Here is a 19,742-nt window from a genome sequence, read left to right on the forward strand (position 1 = left end):
TTCAAAAACAAAACAAAACAAAACAAACTGTACCAAAATGTTTGAAAATTAGAAGCTTCTCCTTCTCATGTTGCTGTTGACTTGGAATTAACTGCCTTCTAAAATGAAAAGTTCTATACCTACCTGCTAACCCTTCTACATATCATTTAAGCTGTCATTTGCATTACTGTTGCCTTATAGCTGAGGGATCACTTAGTTTTTCTTTATAAAAATACCATCATTACCTGGGCATGGAGGCACATGCCTTTCATCCCAGAACTCAGGAGGCAGAGGTAAGAGGATGACTATGAGTTTGAGGCCAGCCTGAAACTACATAGTGAATTCCAGGTTAGCCTGGACTAGCGCGAGACCCTACATAAAAAGAAAAGGAAAACCCTGCTTTCAATGTGCATGCTTTTATGTTTTTCAGAAAAGAATGTTTGGATGGAAGTAAGAAAAACAACAAAAGGTCTTTCACCTTCTCAAAAAAAGAACAAAAATCTTAGAAGGGCTGGGGATATAACCCAGTAGGTACATTACAAGGAAAGCCCTGGGTTCAAGCCCATTACTGCAAACAGACAACCAACAGCACCAATGTAACAGAAAACAACTTAGAGAGCTGGAGAGATGGCTTAGCAGTTAAGATGCATGCCTGTGAAACCTAAGGACCCAGGTTCAATTCTCCAGGTCCCACATAAACCAGAGGCCCTGGCATGCCCTTTCTCTTCCTTCCTCCCTCCCTCCCTCCCTCCCTTCCTCCCTCCCTCTCTCTCTCTCTCTCTCTCTCTCTGTCACTAACAAATAAATAAAAATAAATCTGAAAAAAAGGAAAACAAAAACAACTTAGGATATATAATTCACAAATTTACCTTTCTAGATTTCTTCTTTTTGCTCTGCGAAGAGCTATTATTCCATGTTTGGCAAGAGTTTCTAAGGAAATTGGATCAATTCCCTATAAACAAAATAACATAAATGTTACAGGATTTTATATTGCTGTGCTATGAACTGAACCCATACTGGGCAAGTATTCTACATCTCAGTTACATCCCTAGCCTTAAACAAATTTTAAAGCAGTTCTCAAAGTTTTTGGTCCTAACACTACTTTACTTTTTTTAAAGAACTATTTTTATTTATTTATTTATTTATTTATTTATTTATTTATTAGACACAGAAAGAGGAGTGGGAGAAAGAGAATGGGCACACCAGGGCCTCTAGCTACTGCAAACAAACATCAGACATATGCGCCACCTTGTGCACCTGGCTTACATGGGACCTGGAGAATTGAACCTGGGTCCTTAGGCTTTGCAGGGAAGTGCATTAATTGCTAAGCCATCTCTCCAGTCCAACATTTTTTTAAAATTAAGAATCCAGGCCTGCCATGGAGGCACACATCTGTAATTCCAGTATTCAAAAGGTTGAAACAGGAGGATCAAAATCAAAGGTCACTCAGAATTATACAGACTAGCCTGAGCTATACAGACTCTCTCTCAGGTTAGGAAGATAGATACATGGTTAAAGGCACTTGCTTACAAAGTCTGCCAACCAAGTTTGATTCTCCAGCCACCCCACATAAAGCCTGATGCTGTGGCAAGAGACCCTGGCATGTCCATACACATACATACATGCTGTGGTGGTTTGATTCAGGTATCCCCCATAAACTTAGGTGTTGTGAATGCTAGCTCCCCAGCTGATGGATATTTGAGAATTAATGCTCCTGGAGGGAGTGTATTGTTGGGGGCGGGCTTAAGGGCTTTATAGCCAGTTTCCCCATGCCAGTGTTTGGCACACCCTCCTATTGCTGTGGTCCATCTTATGTTGGCTAGGGGGTGATGCCCACCTTCTGCCCATGCCACCGTTTCCCCCTGCCATCGTGAAGCTTCCCCTCGAGCCTGTAAGCCAAAATAAATCTCTTTTTCCCAGAAGCTACTCGTGGTTGGGTGATTTCTACCAGCAATGTGAACCAGACTGCAACACATGCAAATGAATAAAAAATATTTTTAAGTGACAGACTCTGTCTTAAAATGAAAGTTATAGGGCTTTAGCTAGAGTTCACATGAATAGCACTAGCATAAGCAAGGCTCTGAGGTCAATCCTCAGTGCTGTAAAGAGAAAAAATTTTAAATGTTTACTAACCCATTTAAAAGAATAATCAATTTGTGTTAACAATGATGTTTTTCAAATGAAAATTTGCCATAATTTCATGTATATTTTATATATGAGAATGATTTACATTTTGTCAGTTTCTTTAATGTTTGTTTAAATTGAAACCAGGTAGAGTCTCATATTCTGCATTCACTTTGGAATAATATATCATTGCTTTGGTACAAGTTTATGAAGAAAATCTGTCCACACAAAGGTAAACATTGGAAAGGGAGTGATTTTACACCTTAGTCTTCTAGATAACTATAGATATTCTTTACTGATACTACATATATACCAAAATTCAATGATAATAATTTCTCAAAGATTAGTTTCAGTGTAGAATACAGGACTCTAATAATGAACCTTCTCAATCAATGGCTCTCATATTAAAATCAATTTTTAAAATGTTTTTATTTGCAAGCAGAGAGAAGAGAGACAGAGAGAGAATGAAAATGGGTGTGCCAGGGCCTCTTGCCATTCCAAGTGAGATCCAGATGCATGTGCCACTTTGTGCATCTGGCTTTACATGGGTTCTTGGAAATCGAACTCAGGCCATCAGGCCTTCCAAGCAAGTGCCTTTAACTGATGAACTGTCTCTCCAGTCCCCTGATCTTAAATTTTAAATTAGTTATTTGTAGGCTACAAAGGTGGTTCAGTAGTTAAAGGGATTTTATTGCAAAGTTTGGCAACCTAGGTTCAATTCCCGTGTACCCACGTTAAACCAGATATAAAGTGGTACATGCATCTGGAGTTCATTTGCAGCATCAAGAGACCCTGGGTACCAATACATACTTTTTCTTTCTCTCTCACTCTCTCTCTGTCTGAAATAAACAAATAAATGGGGTTATTTGTAAATACATGAGTTTTCATCATTTAGAAAATGTTGTTTTACTGAGTTTGGCTCTACTATTGTCATCAATAAATACTGTCAGGTTATCTTTCCTAAAGTGACAAAATTGCTTCATTTATTTTTCAGAACAAAATTCATTAGATGCTCAAATCTAAATAACCATGTCAGTCATTCTTTCAAGTAACATTTGCTTTCCACGAAAAATGTGGCTAGTTTAGCTCAGAGTCCAATTACACAAAGGCTTTTCTTTTAAGACCACTCTCATGGTTTGTACACAGCAGAAGTTATTTGTGTGCTATCTCATATTTTATCACACAAAATTATAAAGAGATATAAACTTAAGGCTCATATCTAATAAAACCATTACAATTACACTTCACCAAGACCTTCTTAAATAAAACTGCCTTCTTCTGCAAGTATGCGATGGTTTTAAATAGGTTTTACTGTCTGCATTTGTAGTAACAAGCTAACAGTTTTACCTACCAATACTTTTGCACCAGCATTGCAAATGTCAATACAATGTAAAAGGCATCATAATTAATATGAAAATCAATTTGACCTCAAACTCCCCAAGACAGTTTTAGGGACAGTTTAAGGTCCATAAGGCATACTTTCAAAATGCTGAAAAAGCCAGGCGTGGTGGCACACGCCTTTAACCCAGCACTCAGGAGGCAGAGGTAGGTGGATTTGAGGCCACCCTGACACTACATAGTGAATTCCAGGTCAGCTTGGGCTACAGCGGGACCCTACCTCAAAAAAAAGATGAAAAATATTTATATACTTGAGATCTAAGCTTTCTTTCTCACCTTTTGATTAATTACAACAAATCCTTTATTGGACTCAGCACAGACTTTCTCTTTTAGGTGTATTATTTTCTGTACTTTATCTTCAATAAGTTTTCTTTCAGCTTGTATCATTTTTTCTTTCTCTTCTGCAGACTTATAAAAGAAACCAGCGCTCACCTCTCTAAAGGATGAAAAAGAACAAGTTGGTAGGACTGGGAAGAAAGCTCATCCAGGAAAGTACTTACTTTTCAGGCATGAGGACTTGAGTGTGATCATCAGGACCCATTTTTTAAAGGGCTAGGCCTAGCACAGAGACAAGCAGATCCCTGGGGCCCACTGGCCAGTCTCACCTGGTGAGTCCCAGGCCAATGAGAGTTCTTTTCTCAAAAATAGTGCACAATTCTTGAGAAATGAAACCTGAGGTTGCTTGTCTCCTGGCTTCCATACTCACATACACACACATTAATATGTGTGTGTATGTGTGTGTGTGTGTGTGTGTGTGTGTGCGTGTGTGTATACAAAAAAAAAAAAAACAGACAAAAAGTTAGTAAACTAGGCATGGTGGCACATTCTATAATCCCATGAGCCAGCATGAGGATATGAGTTCAATCCCAGTATCCATGTGAAATGCCAGGCTTGAAGACATGCACTGTAATTCAAGCACTAGGAGGCAGAGACAGGTGGATCCCTAGAGCTTGCTGGCCAGCTAATCTAGCCTAATTGGTGAATTTCAAGTCAACAAGAGACTGTCTCAAGAGACATATACCTGAGAAATGACACCAAGAATATCCTCTGGCCTCCATATGCATACATGTACACATGTACCCTCATACATCTGTGTCCTTACATACATACAAATATGCATACACACCACAGACATGCAAACAAACAAAAGAATGAATAAAGGCAGAGGTGGGGAGGGAAAAGTATGATCTACATTAAACATCTGGTGCTAAAGAAATTAAAAAATACTTTCATAAGAGGCTGGAGAGATGGCTTAGTCATTAAGGTATTTGCCTGGAAAGCCAAAGGACTCAGGCTCAATTTCCCAGGTCCCACGTAAGCCAGATACACAAGGTAGAGCACGCGTATGGAGTTCATTTACAGCGGCTGAAGGCCCTGGAATACACATTCTTTCTCTCTCTGTTTCTCTCTCTCAAATGAATTATCATATAAAAAAAATACTTTCACAGAACAAAAACTGGAGCTAGGTATGATGGCTCATACCAGTAATTTCGGCACTAGAGATGCTGAGGCAGGAGAACTGCCACAAGTTCAAAGCCAGCTTGGAAACAGTACAACCCTGCCTTGAAAGAAAAAGATAGTTATAAAGAGAAATGAATACGTACGTTTTTTCATATTCTAATGACACATTGCAAGCCAGGATAAATGCATCATGCACTTCCTTCTTCATACTTGGATGGCGAGCACCATGATCCAAAACTAATCCTCGAATCAACCTATTAAAACATGGAATGTTTCTATGAGTATACATTCTAAAAGTGGAATTATACTCAAAGTTATAAACAGCCAGGACACACATTGTTTCCTTGTACAACTTCAAACCAACCATATAATTAGTAAAATTAGGAAACAGAATCTACTTTAACACAGTATGACTGCAAAGTCACACAAAAAAGCCAGTCCAGAATTATTCTCTAAGTTACATGGCTCAAAAACAGGAAACAACTGATCAAATAAAAGGTAAGAACACAATGGCTTTCTTGGGAACATTTATTTAAAATAATTATATAGAGTAATTAAAATTTGTCAACTTAAATGTCTAACAATAGGATATTGTTCAGCAATAATGGTCCAACAATTTGATGTCATGAAAACCATGTATTAGTGTGGAAAATATTTTTAGGGTTAGCTGATAAGCACAGAATAACAAATTATATATGAAGAATGATTATAAGTATTCTTTAAAAAATAAAAAAAGCATGTTGACACTAAAAAAAAAAAAAAAAAACAGGCTGGGAATGTAATTGTTGGCACAGTACATGCCTAGCATGCTTGAGATTCTGCATTCTTTGATCCCAGCACAACTATATGGATGAATGGATGGATGGATGGACGGACGGACAAGATAGATAGAGATGTACACATTATATAAATGTAAGATCCCTAAGAGTAAGGTCAGACATGGACTCTAGGAATGCACACTACAGGGCCTCTTTCTGTTTTCCAGATATTCTTCCTAGAGCAAATACTTTTTATAATTTTATACTAAAAATTCATATAAATTTAGGAGATAGCATGTCTATATATAATCTTCTTTATGTAATGCTGTGAATTGAACCCAGGGCCTTGTACATTTTAGCTAAATACTCTACCACAGAGATCTTCACCCCCTTAAGAATCATTTATAGCCAATATTTGTTATGTATTAAAGAAATAATTTTTTTAGCCAGATGTGGAAGCACACAGGAGGCAGAAGATCACAAATTTGAGTAAACTTAGTCTATATAGTGAGTTTCAGGCTCATGTAAGCTATACGGTGAAACTCAGTCCCAAAAAAAGAAGAGAGAAGAGGGGAAAAGAAGGGAGTGGAAGAGAGAAAAGAGAGGAGAGGGAAGAAGAGAGGACAGCTTTTTTTTTTTTTTTTTTTTTTTTTGGTTTTTCGAAGTAGGGTCTCACTCTAGCCCAGGCTAACCTGGAATTCACTATGTAGTCTCAGGGTGGCCTCGAACTCACAGCGATCCTTCTACCTCTGCCTCCCGAGTGTTGGGATTAAAGGCATGCGCCACCATGCCTGGCAGAATTTTTAATAGTTCAATAGTTACAAGTTTTCAAAATTTTAACTTGACTAGAATACTCTAATTCCTGAATGACGAAATTTTATTTAGGAAGAAACTATACATTCAATATTCAGATCTAAAGTGAGAGTGAAAAAGAGCACAACAAATGGAGCATAAAGATATGAAGTTTGGCTAGAAAAGGAATTTGAGCAAGTTTAGAGTCCCACAAGGGACATGCTAAGAAAGCAGCTATAATTGTTGAAGAGAAACCTTGCACTCACTGTGACAATACAAAAGGTATACTTAGCCTTGCGTGGTGGCACACACCTTTAATCCCAGCACACAAGAGGCAGAGGTAGGAGGATCACTGTGAATTGGAGGCCACCCTGAGACTACATAGTGAATTACAGGTCAGCCTGAGCCAAAGTGAGACTACATTGGAAAGAAAAAAAAAAAAAAAAAAAAGGAAGGAAGACAGAAAAGGGATACTGAGGGCAAGATCACATTCATTGAAGACTCTTACAAATTCTTTTACAAGGAGAGCACTTGAAAGGAAAAGGCTGTAGAAGCAGTTCCCTGCTCAAAAACAACTGCCCAGGAAGGTAATTTCACAGATTCACAAACAAGATACAAAAATGCCACTACAGCTTTGACTGGCAGTAGAATTTGGCCGCATCATCCACATAGTACTGGTATTATAGGCAGGAAAGATGCAAGATGGCATCTTGCTCCATGGTTTTACAGAGCTGCTAAGGCAAGGTAATGTGTGACAAGGTTGGACTCCCTGCAAGGAGACCCCGAGAAGCCACTGCATTGAGCTGAAAAAATGAAGCCTAAGTTTCAGTGGAGATCCTAGGATGTTGGAGATGCTAGAACCATGAGATGTTCACTATGGGAAGCTGTAGGCTCTGAGCAGAGCTGGCCCAAGAGAAAAGTCATGTGTGCTATAGTAGTAGAGCTGAAAGGGTGGGGATCATAAGTCCTCTGGAGCCTGGATGATTCCATCATGAGTCCCAGGTACTAGACACACAGCTACAGGATTTAGTGTTTGCCTAGCAGGGTTTAGGGCTTGCTTTGTCCAATCATTCCTTGATATGCCTCCATTCTTCCATTTTGGAATTAAAATGTTTACTTGTGTCATTGTATATTGGAAATGTGTAATGTTTATTAATTTTGGAGGGGCTCTCAGTTAAGCAATTGCTTAGTATCAGAAGAAACTTTTGAATAGTGTTGAGACTAATAGATTCTAAAGTTAGACTGAATGTATTTTGCATTATGAGGTGGCCATGAGCCTATGGAGAAAGAGGTGGGAAGGTTATGGTTTACAAGTGATATATTTGAAGCTAGAGAGATAGCTTAGCAATTAAGGTGCTTGCCTGGGAAGCCTAAGGACCCAGGTTTGATTCCCTAGTACCCATGTAAGCCAGATGCACAAGATGGCACATGTGTCTGGAGTTTATTTGCACCAGCAACAGACCCTGGTGCATCCATTCTATCCCCCACCCCTCACTCTCTCAAATAAGTAAAAAATAAATTAAAAATTAAAAAGTGATACATTTGGGTGTCAGATTTACTAAGGATAGACTTGTGAAAGTTTATATTGTCAACTTGACCAGATCTAGAATCACCTAAGCTACAGTATTAGTTGTTTTACTCATTGTTGGACGTGACAAGAAGCAGTTTAAGGAAGATAAGAGTTTATGTCAGGTTATAGTTCCACTGAATAAAGTCCATCATGGTGGAGAAGGCATGGCAGGAGGATAGGAAACAAGCTAGTCATATTGCATCCACTGTCAGGAAGCAGAGGATAAACAGGGAGTGAGGTCAGGCTATAAAGCTCAAAGCCCAACTCCAATGACCCACTTCCTCCAACCAGGCTCTATCTCTAGGTTTTATAACATTCCCACAGCAGTACCAACTCAGGACCAAGTATTCAAACATGAGTCTTTCAGGGACATTTCACATTCAAACAACAACAGAGACAACCCCTGAGCATGACTATGAGGGATTTCCTAGATTGAGTTAAGTGAAATAGGAAGAGCCACCCTCACTGTCAGACTGAATAAAAAGGAGAACCACTTAGCACCAGCATTCATCATTCTCTGCTTCCTGACTGTGAACACAATATGAGCAGCTCTTACATTCCTGCTACCATGACTTCCCTACCATGATAAACTATTCAAACAATAAGCTGAAATAAACCCTTTTCTTTTTTTAGACTTTTTATTGACAGTTTCCATAAGTATAGACAATAAACTGATAATTCCCTCCTTCCACTCCTATCTCTCTCAAATCCACCCTCCATCAAATCCCCTCCCCCTTCCAATTAGTCTTTTATTTTGATATCATCATCTTCTCCTCCTATTACGAAGGTCATGTATAGGTAGTGTCAAACACTACAAAGTCATGAATATCAAGGCCATTTTGTGTCTGGAAGATTATATTATAAGCAGATCTACCCTTCTTTGGTTCTTACATTCTTTCTGCCACCTCTTCCACAATGGTCCCTGAGCCTTGGAGGGTATGATAGCGATGTCTCAGTGCTGAACACTCCACTGTCACTTTCTTCCTTTCTTGAGTTGCTTATGTCAGGTCATTTGGTCACAGCAACATGAAAAGTAACTATTATAGATGCTATAAGGGAAAACACATCTGAATGACATCAGCTGTCTTGTCAGCAACCCTCAAAGCCAGGAAAGCATACAGTGGTATATCTCAAGCCCTTGGGATAAATAACTTCAAGTCAAGGTCCATATTCAGTAATACTATCTTTTTAAATTGATGGAGAAAAGGGGACTATTGTGAAGCAGATTCCTGGGATTCAGGAGGTTTGCTGATTCTTAAAGGTCAGATAACCACTCCCCAAGTTTATGTTAGCCAAAAACTGAAACATAACTTGGGGAAGAGGGCAGGAAGGAAGTTCCAGAGATTCAGGAAGTCATTAATTCTGGGAAAGGGTTGTAAGACCCCTAAGGCTGGCTATATAAAGGGGAAACAACTGCCAAGGGATAAGAGACTCTCCCATGGAGCTGCCTGCAACTGGTATATACAATTGATTATACTAGAGAGAGACTCCAGTGGAGCTGCCTGCCACTGATGCAGTGTGCTCCAGAGACGCAGCTCCCATGAGTTGGCACCTATGCTGAGGTGGCTTTCTGGTGACGCAGCTGCCTGTGTCCAAGCAGCCATGGGCGGTTGTCATCCAGGATGGGATGAGACTTGTCCTGGTACAGCTGCATTTGACTCATCTATTACACTTGTAAGCAACCCCTCACTCTGCTCTATAAGTAACCTCAATAAACACACTGGTTCACCAGACTGGCTTTGGTGTAATTGCCCTTTGTTTTGTCCTCTGAGCCCTATGTGGACCTGCAATAGGATATTTCAAAATGAACACAAACTAAGGCAATTCATGACCACCAACCAGCACTGCATAATATACTTAGCAGAATACTGTACCTGGAGGAAGAAAAATAGAAATGAAATGACAGTCTCAATCATGACAGCAAAGGAAAAAATAAATTTCATGGGAGAAATGGCTGAATGAAGGAGAACTAAGAAGGAATCCATCATGTCCAGCTCAGTAACCAACAAACCTTGGAAGACCCTACCTCAAACAGGGGAGAAAGTAAAGAAAAAAGAAAACCCATCTGAAAAATAGCCAAGAAAATTAAAGAATTAGAAATTTAGCTGGGCGTGGTTGTACACTCCTTTAACCCCAGCACTCGGGAGGCAGAGGTAGGAGGATCACCATGAGTTCGAGGCCACCCTGAGACTGCATAGTGAAGTCCAAGTCAGCCTGAGCTACAGTAAGACCCTACCTTGAAAAACAAAACCAAATCAAACAAAAAAAAAAAAAAACTAGATCAATCATAAACATCAATTGTCTCCAATAAATATACATCACTAGTAAAGATATCCACAGACTAGGCATCCAAGAATGGAAAACAATCTATTAAGCCAAAGAAATTAAAAGCTGGTATAGCTCTTGATACCTTTATACTTCAAACCAAAATTAGAAGAGCTAAAGAAGGTCACATATTAGTGGGGTGAACAATTCATCAAGAAGACATAATTACAAATACATATGTGACAAATGCTAGGGGCTCCAAATTTCATCAAAAAATAGTGGATATAGCAGGTCAGGTAAGAGTCAGGGGTAGTATACAAGACTAAAGAGTTCCAGGTCAGTCTGGGATACAATGGGACCCTTAAAAAAACTGGGGCTTAGGCAAGCACCTTAACCACTAGGACCCAGGTTTGATTCCCCAGTACCCATATAAATCAGATGCACATGCATCTAGAGTTCATTTGCAGTGGCTGGAGGCCCTGTCACATCCATTCTCTGTATGTCTCTGTCTCTGTCTGTCTGTCTGTCTGTCTCTCTCTCTCTCCCTCTCTCTCTCTCTTTCTCCCTTTCAAATAAATAAATAAGTAATTTTTTAAACTGCCTTGAGGGCTGGAGAGATGGCTTAGCAGTTGAGGAGCTTGCTTTGCAAAGCCTAAGGACCCAGGTATGATTCTCCAGGTCCCACACAAACCAGATGCACAAGGTGGCACTTGTATCTGGAGTTCATTTGCAGTGGCTAGAGGCCCTGGTGTGCCCATTATTTCTCTCTCACTCTTTCTCTCTCTCCATTTCTCTATGTCTCAAATAAAATTAATAAAAATTGCCTTAGATTTAAACTCACACTAGTCAGAATGACTGTTATCAAGAAAACAAATGCAGGCTGGAGACATGGCTCAACAGTGAAGGCACCGGCCTGCAAAGCCTAACAACCCAGGTTTGATTCCCCAGTACCCATATAAGCCAGACACACAAAATGGCACATGCATCTGGAGTTTGTTTGCACCAACTAGAGGCCCTGACACACCCATTCTCTCTCTCTCCTCTCTCTCTCCATATATATACATACATACATACATACATACATACATACACACACACACACACACACACACATATATATATATGTATGTATATATATAATATCTATATCTATATCTATATCTATATATATATGTTTTTTGAGGTAGGGTCTCACTCTAGCCCAGGCTGACCTGGAATTCACTATGTAGTCTCAGAGTCGCCTTGAACTCATGGAAATCCTCCTACCTCTGCCTCCCGAGGGATTAAAGGTGTGTGCTAACATGCCCAGCAAATATATTTAAAAAAAGAAAGAAAGAAAGAAAAGAAAAGAAAAGAAAAGAAAAGAAAAGAAAAGAAAAGAAAAGAAAAGAAAAGAAAAGAAAAGAAGACAGAGCCAGCATATGCCTTTAATCTCAGCACTCAGTAGGGATAGGTAGGAGGATCACCATGAGTTCAAGGCCAACCTGAGTATATAGTGAGTTCCAGGTGAGCCTGGGGCTAGAGTGAAAACCTACCTTGGGGCGGGGGGGAGGATAAATAAATAAATAAATAAATGACAGCAAACAGCCAGGGTGGTAATACATGCCTTTAATCCCAGCACTTGGGAGGCAGAGGCAGGAGGACTGCAGTGAATTTGAGGTTACCCTGAGAACACATAGTGAATTCCAGGTCAGCGTGGGCTACAGCGAGACTCTACCTCAAAAAGAAAGAAAGAAAGAAGGAAGGAAGGAAGGAAGGAAGGAAGGAAGGAAGGAAGGAAGGAAGGAAGGAAGGAAGGAAGGGAGAAAGAAAGAAAGAAAGAAAGAAAGAAAGAAAGAAAGAAAGAAAGAAAGAAAGAAAGAAAGAAAGAAAGAAAGAAAGAAAGAAAGAAACAGAGCTGGAGAGATGGCTTAGCGGTTAAGCGCTTGCCTGTGAAGCCTAAGGACCCCGGTTCGAGGCTCAGTTCCCCAGGTCCCACGTTAGCCAGATGCATAAGGGGACGCACGCGTCTGGAGTTCATTTGCAGAGGCTGGAAGCCCTGACGCGCCCATTCTCTCTCTCTCCCTCTATCTGTCTTTCTCTCTGTGTCTGTCGCTCTCAAATAAATAAAAATTAAAAAAAAAAGAAAGAAAGAAAGAAAAGCAAATGCTGATGAGGCTGTGGGGAAAGTGGAAGCCTTACTGATGGTGGGAAGGTAAACTTGTACAACCACTAAAAAAATCAGTATTGAGCTACCTTAATTAACTGAAAATAGAACTAACATATGACCCTACTTTACCACTTTTGTGTATGTATCCAAAGGACTCTATATCAGCATACCACAGATATTTGTGTATCCATGTTTATTGCTGCACCGTTTATAAAAGCTAGAAAGTGGAACCAGTCCAGATATTCATCAAGAGATGGATAAAGAAAATGTAGTGCATATACACAATGGAATTTCATGCAGCCATACAAGAAAAATGAAAACATGCATCACCCCGTGGACATCAGATGGACAACAGGAACAGGAAAGTGTGCCAAACAATAGCAAGGGGGAGCTGGCTATAACACCCATTAGCCTGCCCCCAAAAATACACTGCTACCAGGAAGCATTAATTCCCCAATCTCCATCAGCTGGGAACCTAGTGGTCAAAACACCTAAATTTATGGGTGACACCTGAATCAAACCACCACAGCACCCAATCTCTCCCCCCGCCACCCTCATCAAATAAATGAATATTTTTAAAATCCAATGAAAACAAATGCTGGCAAGGATATGGAGAAATAGAAACCCTCACTCACTGCTGGTGGGAATATAATCTGGTACAACCACCATGAAAAGCAATATGAAGACTCCTAAAAGGGTTGACTATAGAGTTACCAACAGACCCAGTTATTCCCTTATTGGGCATTTACCCTAAAAGCTCCATGCCTCAGTTCAGAGATATTTGTTCAACCATGTTTATAGCTGTTCAATTCATAACACTAAGAACTGTAATCAATTCATGTGCCCATCATTAGACAAATGGATAGCCCAGATGTGGTATATCTACACAATGGAATTCTACTCAGCAGTTAGTAAAAAATGACACAATGAAATTTATAGAAAAATGATTGAACTTGGAACAGATCATACTTAGCAAACTTACACAATTACAGAAAGATAATTATCACATGATCTCATTCATCTGCTGTTCCTAACCTGGATCATCCCAAGATGCTAACATACCCAACAGGCAACTCAAGGTCTGGACAATAGGGAGGGTAGGGCTTGAGGGGAGGGTAATAGTAGTGGGGGGGGGGTCATAAAACTGAACCCAAATGGAACTGGCACCATAGAATTCTATATCCTGGAAGATAGACTAAAAGGTTGAACCTTCAACAGGACCTTAGAGGGAGCACCTGAATCAAAGGGCCCTGGAGAGGATGAGATGAAGCCTAACCTTAAATATCTCCTGTTTCTTTTCTTTCTTTATTTTTTCTATTTTCTTTTTCTTTTTTCTTTTCCCTTGGCACTGGCCTGTAACTTCCAGTACCAAGATGTTGTTAACGCCAATAATGAGCTGTTGAACAGAGACCTAGAAGGTTTTCCAAAAGAAAACAGACTTCTGTCAAAGCACTTAATTACCCACCAGAGGTTAATGTTAATACCCTAATGCTGAAGACATCATATGCTGTCAGTAGGGAATATGGAGAGACCTGGTGAGAATCTGGAAGAGAGCCAGTTCCCAGACAGCCCATCTAGTACTGAGCTACTGGGGGAAAGTGGCCAACATCTGTCCGAGCAACTTGAAGTCTAAGATACTCAAAAGCAAACAACCTGACATGATGCTCACACAAGTGCAATAATGGCACACAGCCATGGTGGGTAACCAATTGTTCTTGGATTGACTAACAGATTGCTCAGTGGAAAGGAACTGGGGAAAAAGTCAGAATCATATCCAGATAAGGGGTTTCCTTTCCAATATCAAGCTCCCACTAATCTTGGGCTGCAAGAGGGTCTACACCCATTAAATTCTCTCTAAACTAATAATGGTTATCCCATCTAACCTATGCTGACTTCACTCTCTGTTGAAGAATCTTCTGTTTTTCAGACACAAGTGGGACCTGAAGAGAGAAATGACCCATCACACTTCACCAGGGCCCCAGCTAAAACCATAGAGGAACTGGGGAAATGAGCAAGAGTGCTGCTTTCTCAGCGAACCTGTTATCAGCACAAAGGTGAAAGAGATAGACACTGAGGACACTCAACATCTACCAAACCAGAGCTCTAGAGGCTCCTAAGAGCCCATCACTAAAGTAGACATAAAACGTACCCAGCATGGCTCAGAATTTCATGAAAGAGGGGATAAAAAGATTGTTAGACAATTGTTAGTTGGGACATTATGCACAGAGACATTGCCTCTTCCCCATAACTGACAGCTGGCCCCACAATGCACAACCCACAATCCCCATGGGGATGACCTGCAACCCTAGCAAGGAGAGTCCCTTTGGAGGGGGTGCAGAGATGAGGGAAAGAATGGTACCAACATATGCTGTTTACATGCTGAGTATGATCATAACTAATAATAAAAAAATCAGAAAACAAAAAAAAAAAAGACTTGTATCATGTTTTCTCGTATATGGAGAAGTTAGATATAAAATTTATGTGTAAGAGGCTAGAGGGATGGCTTGCTGGTTAAGGCACTTGCCTACAAAGCAAAAGTCACCAGGTTCAATTCCCCAGGATCCATGTAAACCAGATGCACAAGGTGGCACATGAATCTAGAGGCCCTGGCACACCCATTCCCCCCCTCAAATAAATAATAAGAACTGGGCTTGTTGGCACATGCCTTTAATTCCAGCATTCAAGAGGCAGAGATAGGAGGATAGCCATGAGTTCAAGGCCACCCTGAAGCTACATAGTGAATTACAGGTCAGCATGGGCTACAGCAAGACCCTACTTTGAAAAACCCAAAATAAATAAAATAATTTTTAAAATTCTATGTGTATTTATGCATGTATACATACATACATACATATACAGTATGTACTTTCATGTCACATAAATGAAGAAAAAAGTATAACACATATGTATGAATATGTCATGATGTAATGCATTACTCTGTATGCTGAACTAATAAACTAATTTTTAAAAACTGTTAACATCATTAGAGAGCTACAGGATAGTAAGGAGTCACTTTTGTACTGACACAAGTACAAAACAGATCATATTAACTTATGCTGTAAACATTAGGCTACTCTAGAAATAATGACTGAAAGGGAGAATGAAAGATACTTGTAATTCTGTTTCTCTTATGAATGCTGATTATATTAAAAAAAAAAAAAACTGTAGAAGACAGCTTCAGGTTTGCTGAGATTGAACCTCCAGACCAGGCAGAATTATGGAGGAAGGGGTATTTATTGAAGCTTACAGATTCAGGGGAAGTTCCATAATGGCAGGAGAAGCTGGCCTGCTTTCATAGGACCAAGCAGAGAGAGAGAAGCACCAGCCAAAAGCCACACAGCACAGCACACTTTGCATAATCATTAGATTGAAATCTGAAACCCACCACCACACCTTAAGATCTTCCCAGTGATACCACCTCCAACCAGGTGGCTGCAGATGCAAACTACAAACTAATAAAAAACTGAATATATTGGGGGCCATCTATTCAAACTACCACATTCCACTTCTGGCCCCCAATAGATTTATAACCATCACACATTGTAAACTGTTCTCAGTTCAATTTCAAAGGTCCCCACAGTCTTGACTAAGTTAAGATAGTAAGTCCTGTAAAATCAAACAAGTTAAATATTTCCAACATATAAAGGCAGAAAGTAAACATTTTCAACTGATATAATAGCAAGGAGAGACTAAAACAATGCAAATTCAACCACCATCAAGCAATCATCAAACTTCTGCAGTTCAAGTTCAATATAACCAAGAGACTGCCAGTCTCCAGATTTTCCAATTCCACTCCTCCAGCTGGGCAAAATAGCCACGGAACACTTCCACCCTAGGCCAACAGTACACTCCATGGTAGCCCTTGCATAGACCTAGTATATCCAAAATGTCTTCAGGTCTCCATAAAAACCACAGTCCATCTTCCAAAGACTCTTTCAGCCTATCAGGGCATCATGCCCTGCTTCACGCCGCATCTCAGCAGTGGCTCCTGGAACCGTGAGCAATTCAAAACCACTCCTTGCATATTTTATGCTTCTGAAACCAATACCAGTTGTGCAAGACACAACCATATTCTTAATTCAGGGACAAAATAAATCATAACCTTGAAAAGCAGGTTCCTTCTCCAGTCAACTCTTTCAAAAGAGTTTGCATTTCTGATAGTCTTTCCTTGGGCATCCTTTTCATTGTTTTAATATAAAGGAGTCAGGCCATCTTCTTTAAGATTGCTAATGTGTTTGACAATAGCAGGTTCAGTAACTTAAGACCAATCTCAGTGCCTATAATTTTAACTTGCTTGAGGTTTTCCAGCTTAAAAATCTTAAATCTGGACTCCCGGTTAAGATGGCGGCGTAGGTACCACGCCAAAACAGCCTGGGGGGGGAAGACCAAAAAAAACTCAGCAAAATACACACTTTTACTAAAAAGTGAGGTGTATAGGAAGTTGAGGCGGCAGCGGAGAAGTAGAAGAGTTCCAGAGCATCCAGAGCCTGCACAGGCGGGAACAGCGGCTCCGGGCCACTCGGCTACCCGCCGCAACCGCGGAGCGGCAGAAAAACCGCCGGTCTCTCGGCTCGAGCCGCAGGACAAGCCAGGTGCGGGATTTTCCCCTCACACCGCGCTCTCCGCAACTCGGGAAACGTGAGGGGAGAGTGGCAGCGAGCAACGGAGGGAGGAGCAGACCGCGAAGTAAAAGCACACGTGGAGAAACGATACAACCAGAACAGCGCGGCTCCCTCCCCTCCCCTGCCGCCTGAACCCAGCTCCAGCGAACACAGCAGCGGCCCGGGACCCGGCCACGCCAACTTGGGCTGACGGCGGGACCCAAGCAGGAGCAGAATTTGGCAGCAACTTCAGCGGCTCCAGCACCGGTACCAGTGGCCCCAGCAGCAGCGGACCCAGGAGCGGCAGCGGTGACATATCCCGCAGCAGCGGCTTCGGGGACACGGCAACGGCAGCTTCAGCAGCGGTGGGGGCTCCGGGGGTGGCGCCTACAACAGCTGCAGAGGCGGCGGCAGCAGCTCAGTTTGCCCCATAGGAAAAGCAAGTGCCCAGCTCCAGAAATCAGAACAGCAGCCCGACGACCCAGGCAGCAACTTGACTGAGACCACAATCACCCAAGGTAACTGGGATTGCACCAGGGAAGGGTCTCACTTGGTCACAAGCTGACTTGGATACCTCAACAGACCAGAAATCTAAACCTCTTTGTTGATAGAGGATCTGGTCATTATAATAACTACTCTTGCATACATACTCGGGGCTGTTTTTGATGGAATGGGTACAGTGTTTAGCTAAATTTTAGAATCTACCAGTATATTATTCCACTCAGCCTGCTTGAATACTCCTATAGCAGGGAAACTCAACCCCTAAGAACATCTTTGTAGATACTCTGAAAGTCTTAAGAGCCACACCTAATACCTTAAGGTCCTACCCTGAAAATATATTACACCAAATCAATTGATACAGCTAAGAATACACAGCTAGCTAGAAAATCCAAGCATTAACTTAATCCAAGATGCAAAAATATATACATTATAACACAAGAAACACTAAAAAGCAAGACGATATAAATCCACCTAAAAGTATTAATGCATCAGAAATGTCCTCCAGTGAGAAAGAGTTAGAGGAAATGCCTGAGAAAGAGTTCAAAAGAATAATTATAAATATGTTCAAAGAGGTCAAAGAACACATGAAAACAATCAAAGAAGAAATCAAAGAGGAAATCAAAGAGGAAATCAAAGGAATCAAAGAAGAGGCAGGACACCAATTTAATGAAATAAAGAAGGCAATACAAGACATAAATAGAGAAATAGAAATAATAAAGAAAAACCAGTCAGAATTACTAGCAATGAAGAACACAGTTAATGAAATAAAAAACTCTGTAGAAAATCTCACCAGTAGGATGGATGAGGGAGAAGACAGAATATCTAAGCTAGAAGATCAGGTGGCAGACCTAATGCAGTCCAACAAAGAGAAAGACAAACTTATAGAAAAGTATGAGTGGGAATTTCAAGATATTCGGGACACTATGAAAAGATCCAATATAAGAATTCAGGGCATAGTAGAAGGAGAAGAATTCCACTCCAGAGGCATAGTAGGCATCTTCAACAAAATCATAGAGGAAAATTTTCCCCAAATTGGGAAAGAGGTGCCAATACAGATACAGGAAGCCTTTAGAACCCCAGCCAGACAAAACCCAGAAAGAAACTCTCCTCGCCACATTATACTCAAACTTCCAAACACACAAACCAAAGAAAAAATATTGAAAGCAGTTAGAGAGAAAAATCAAGTTACCTACAAAAGCAAGCCCATCAGGATTACAGCAGATTATTCAACACAAACTTTTAAAGCCAGAAGGGCCTGGAGTGATATATTCCAAGTTCTGAAAGATAACAACTGTCAACCAAGGTTACTTTATCCTGCAAAGTTATCCATCCAAATAGATGGAGAAATAAAGACATTCCATGACAAAAGCAGGTTAAAGGAATATCTGAAGACAAAACCAGCTCTACAGAAAATACTTGATAGAATCCTCCATGCTGAACAAAAGGAAAAGCACACATATAAGGAACCTAGAAAAAACCAGCCATACTCAAATACCAGTTAACAGAAGAGAGCACAGGTAGAACAAGTAACACACACACACACACACACAAATGGCAAACATAAATACACACCTTTCAATAATATCTCTTAATATCAACGGTCTCAATGCCCCAACGAAAAGACATAGATTTGCAGACTGGGTTAAAAAGCAGGATCCTACAATTTGTTGTCTTCAAGAAACTCACCTTTCTACAAAGGATAGACATTATCTTAGGGTGAAAGGTTGGAAGACGGTGTTTCAAGCAAATGGGCCTAGAAAACAAGCAGGGGTTGCTATCCTAATATCAGACAGGGTGGACTTTAGTCCGAAGTTAGTCAAAAAAGATAAGGAAGGTCACTTTATATTGATTAAGGGCACACTACAACAGGAGGACATTACAATCCTAAACATATATGCACCTAACATGGGGGCTCCCAAATTCGTCAAACAAACACTATTAGAACTAAGGTCACAGATAACACCAAACACGGTGGTGGTGGGTGACTTTAACACCCCACTCTCATCAATTGACAGGTCATCCAGGGAAAGAATAAACAGAGAGGCATCTGGACTAAATGAGGTCATAGAAGATATGGACCTAACAGATATATACAGGACATTTCATCCAAAGGCTGCAGAATATACATTCTTTTCAGCAGCACA

At 40.5% G+C, this 19,742-nt stretch overlaps 1 protein-coding gene across 1 annotated transcript in view; it reads right to left on the reverse strand.

The window, feature by feature from the left end:
• Cct6b (chaperonin containing TCP1 subunit 6B) overlaps positions 1-19,742 on the reverse strand; it is a 67,430-nt gene that overhangs the window by 29,477 nt on the left and 18,211 nt on the right. Inside the window, exons 6-8 of the mRNA XM_045159700.1 lie at positions 5,106-5,216; positions 3,778-3,937; positions 849-931 (exon numbers count right to left, since the gene is read on the reverse strand). Coding sequence (XP_045015635.1) covers positions 849-931; positions 3,778-3,937; positions 5,106-5,216 — 354 coding nt within the window. The remainder of the gene's footprint in view (positions 1-848; positions 932-3,777; positions 3,938-5,105; positions 5,217-19,742) is intronic.

The sequence above is a fragment of the Jaculus jaculus genome, chromosome 9 (assembly GCF_020740685.1).
Source record: "Jaculus jaculus isolate mJacJac1 chromosome 9, mJacJac1.mat.Y.cur, whole genome shotgun sequence".
NCBI classification, from domain to species: Eukaryota; Metazoa; Chordata; class Mammalia; order Rodentia; family Dipodidae; genus Jaculus; species Jaculus jaculus.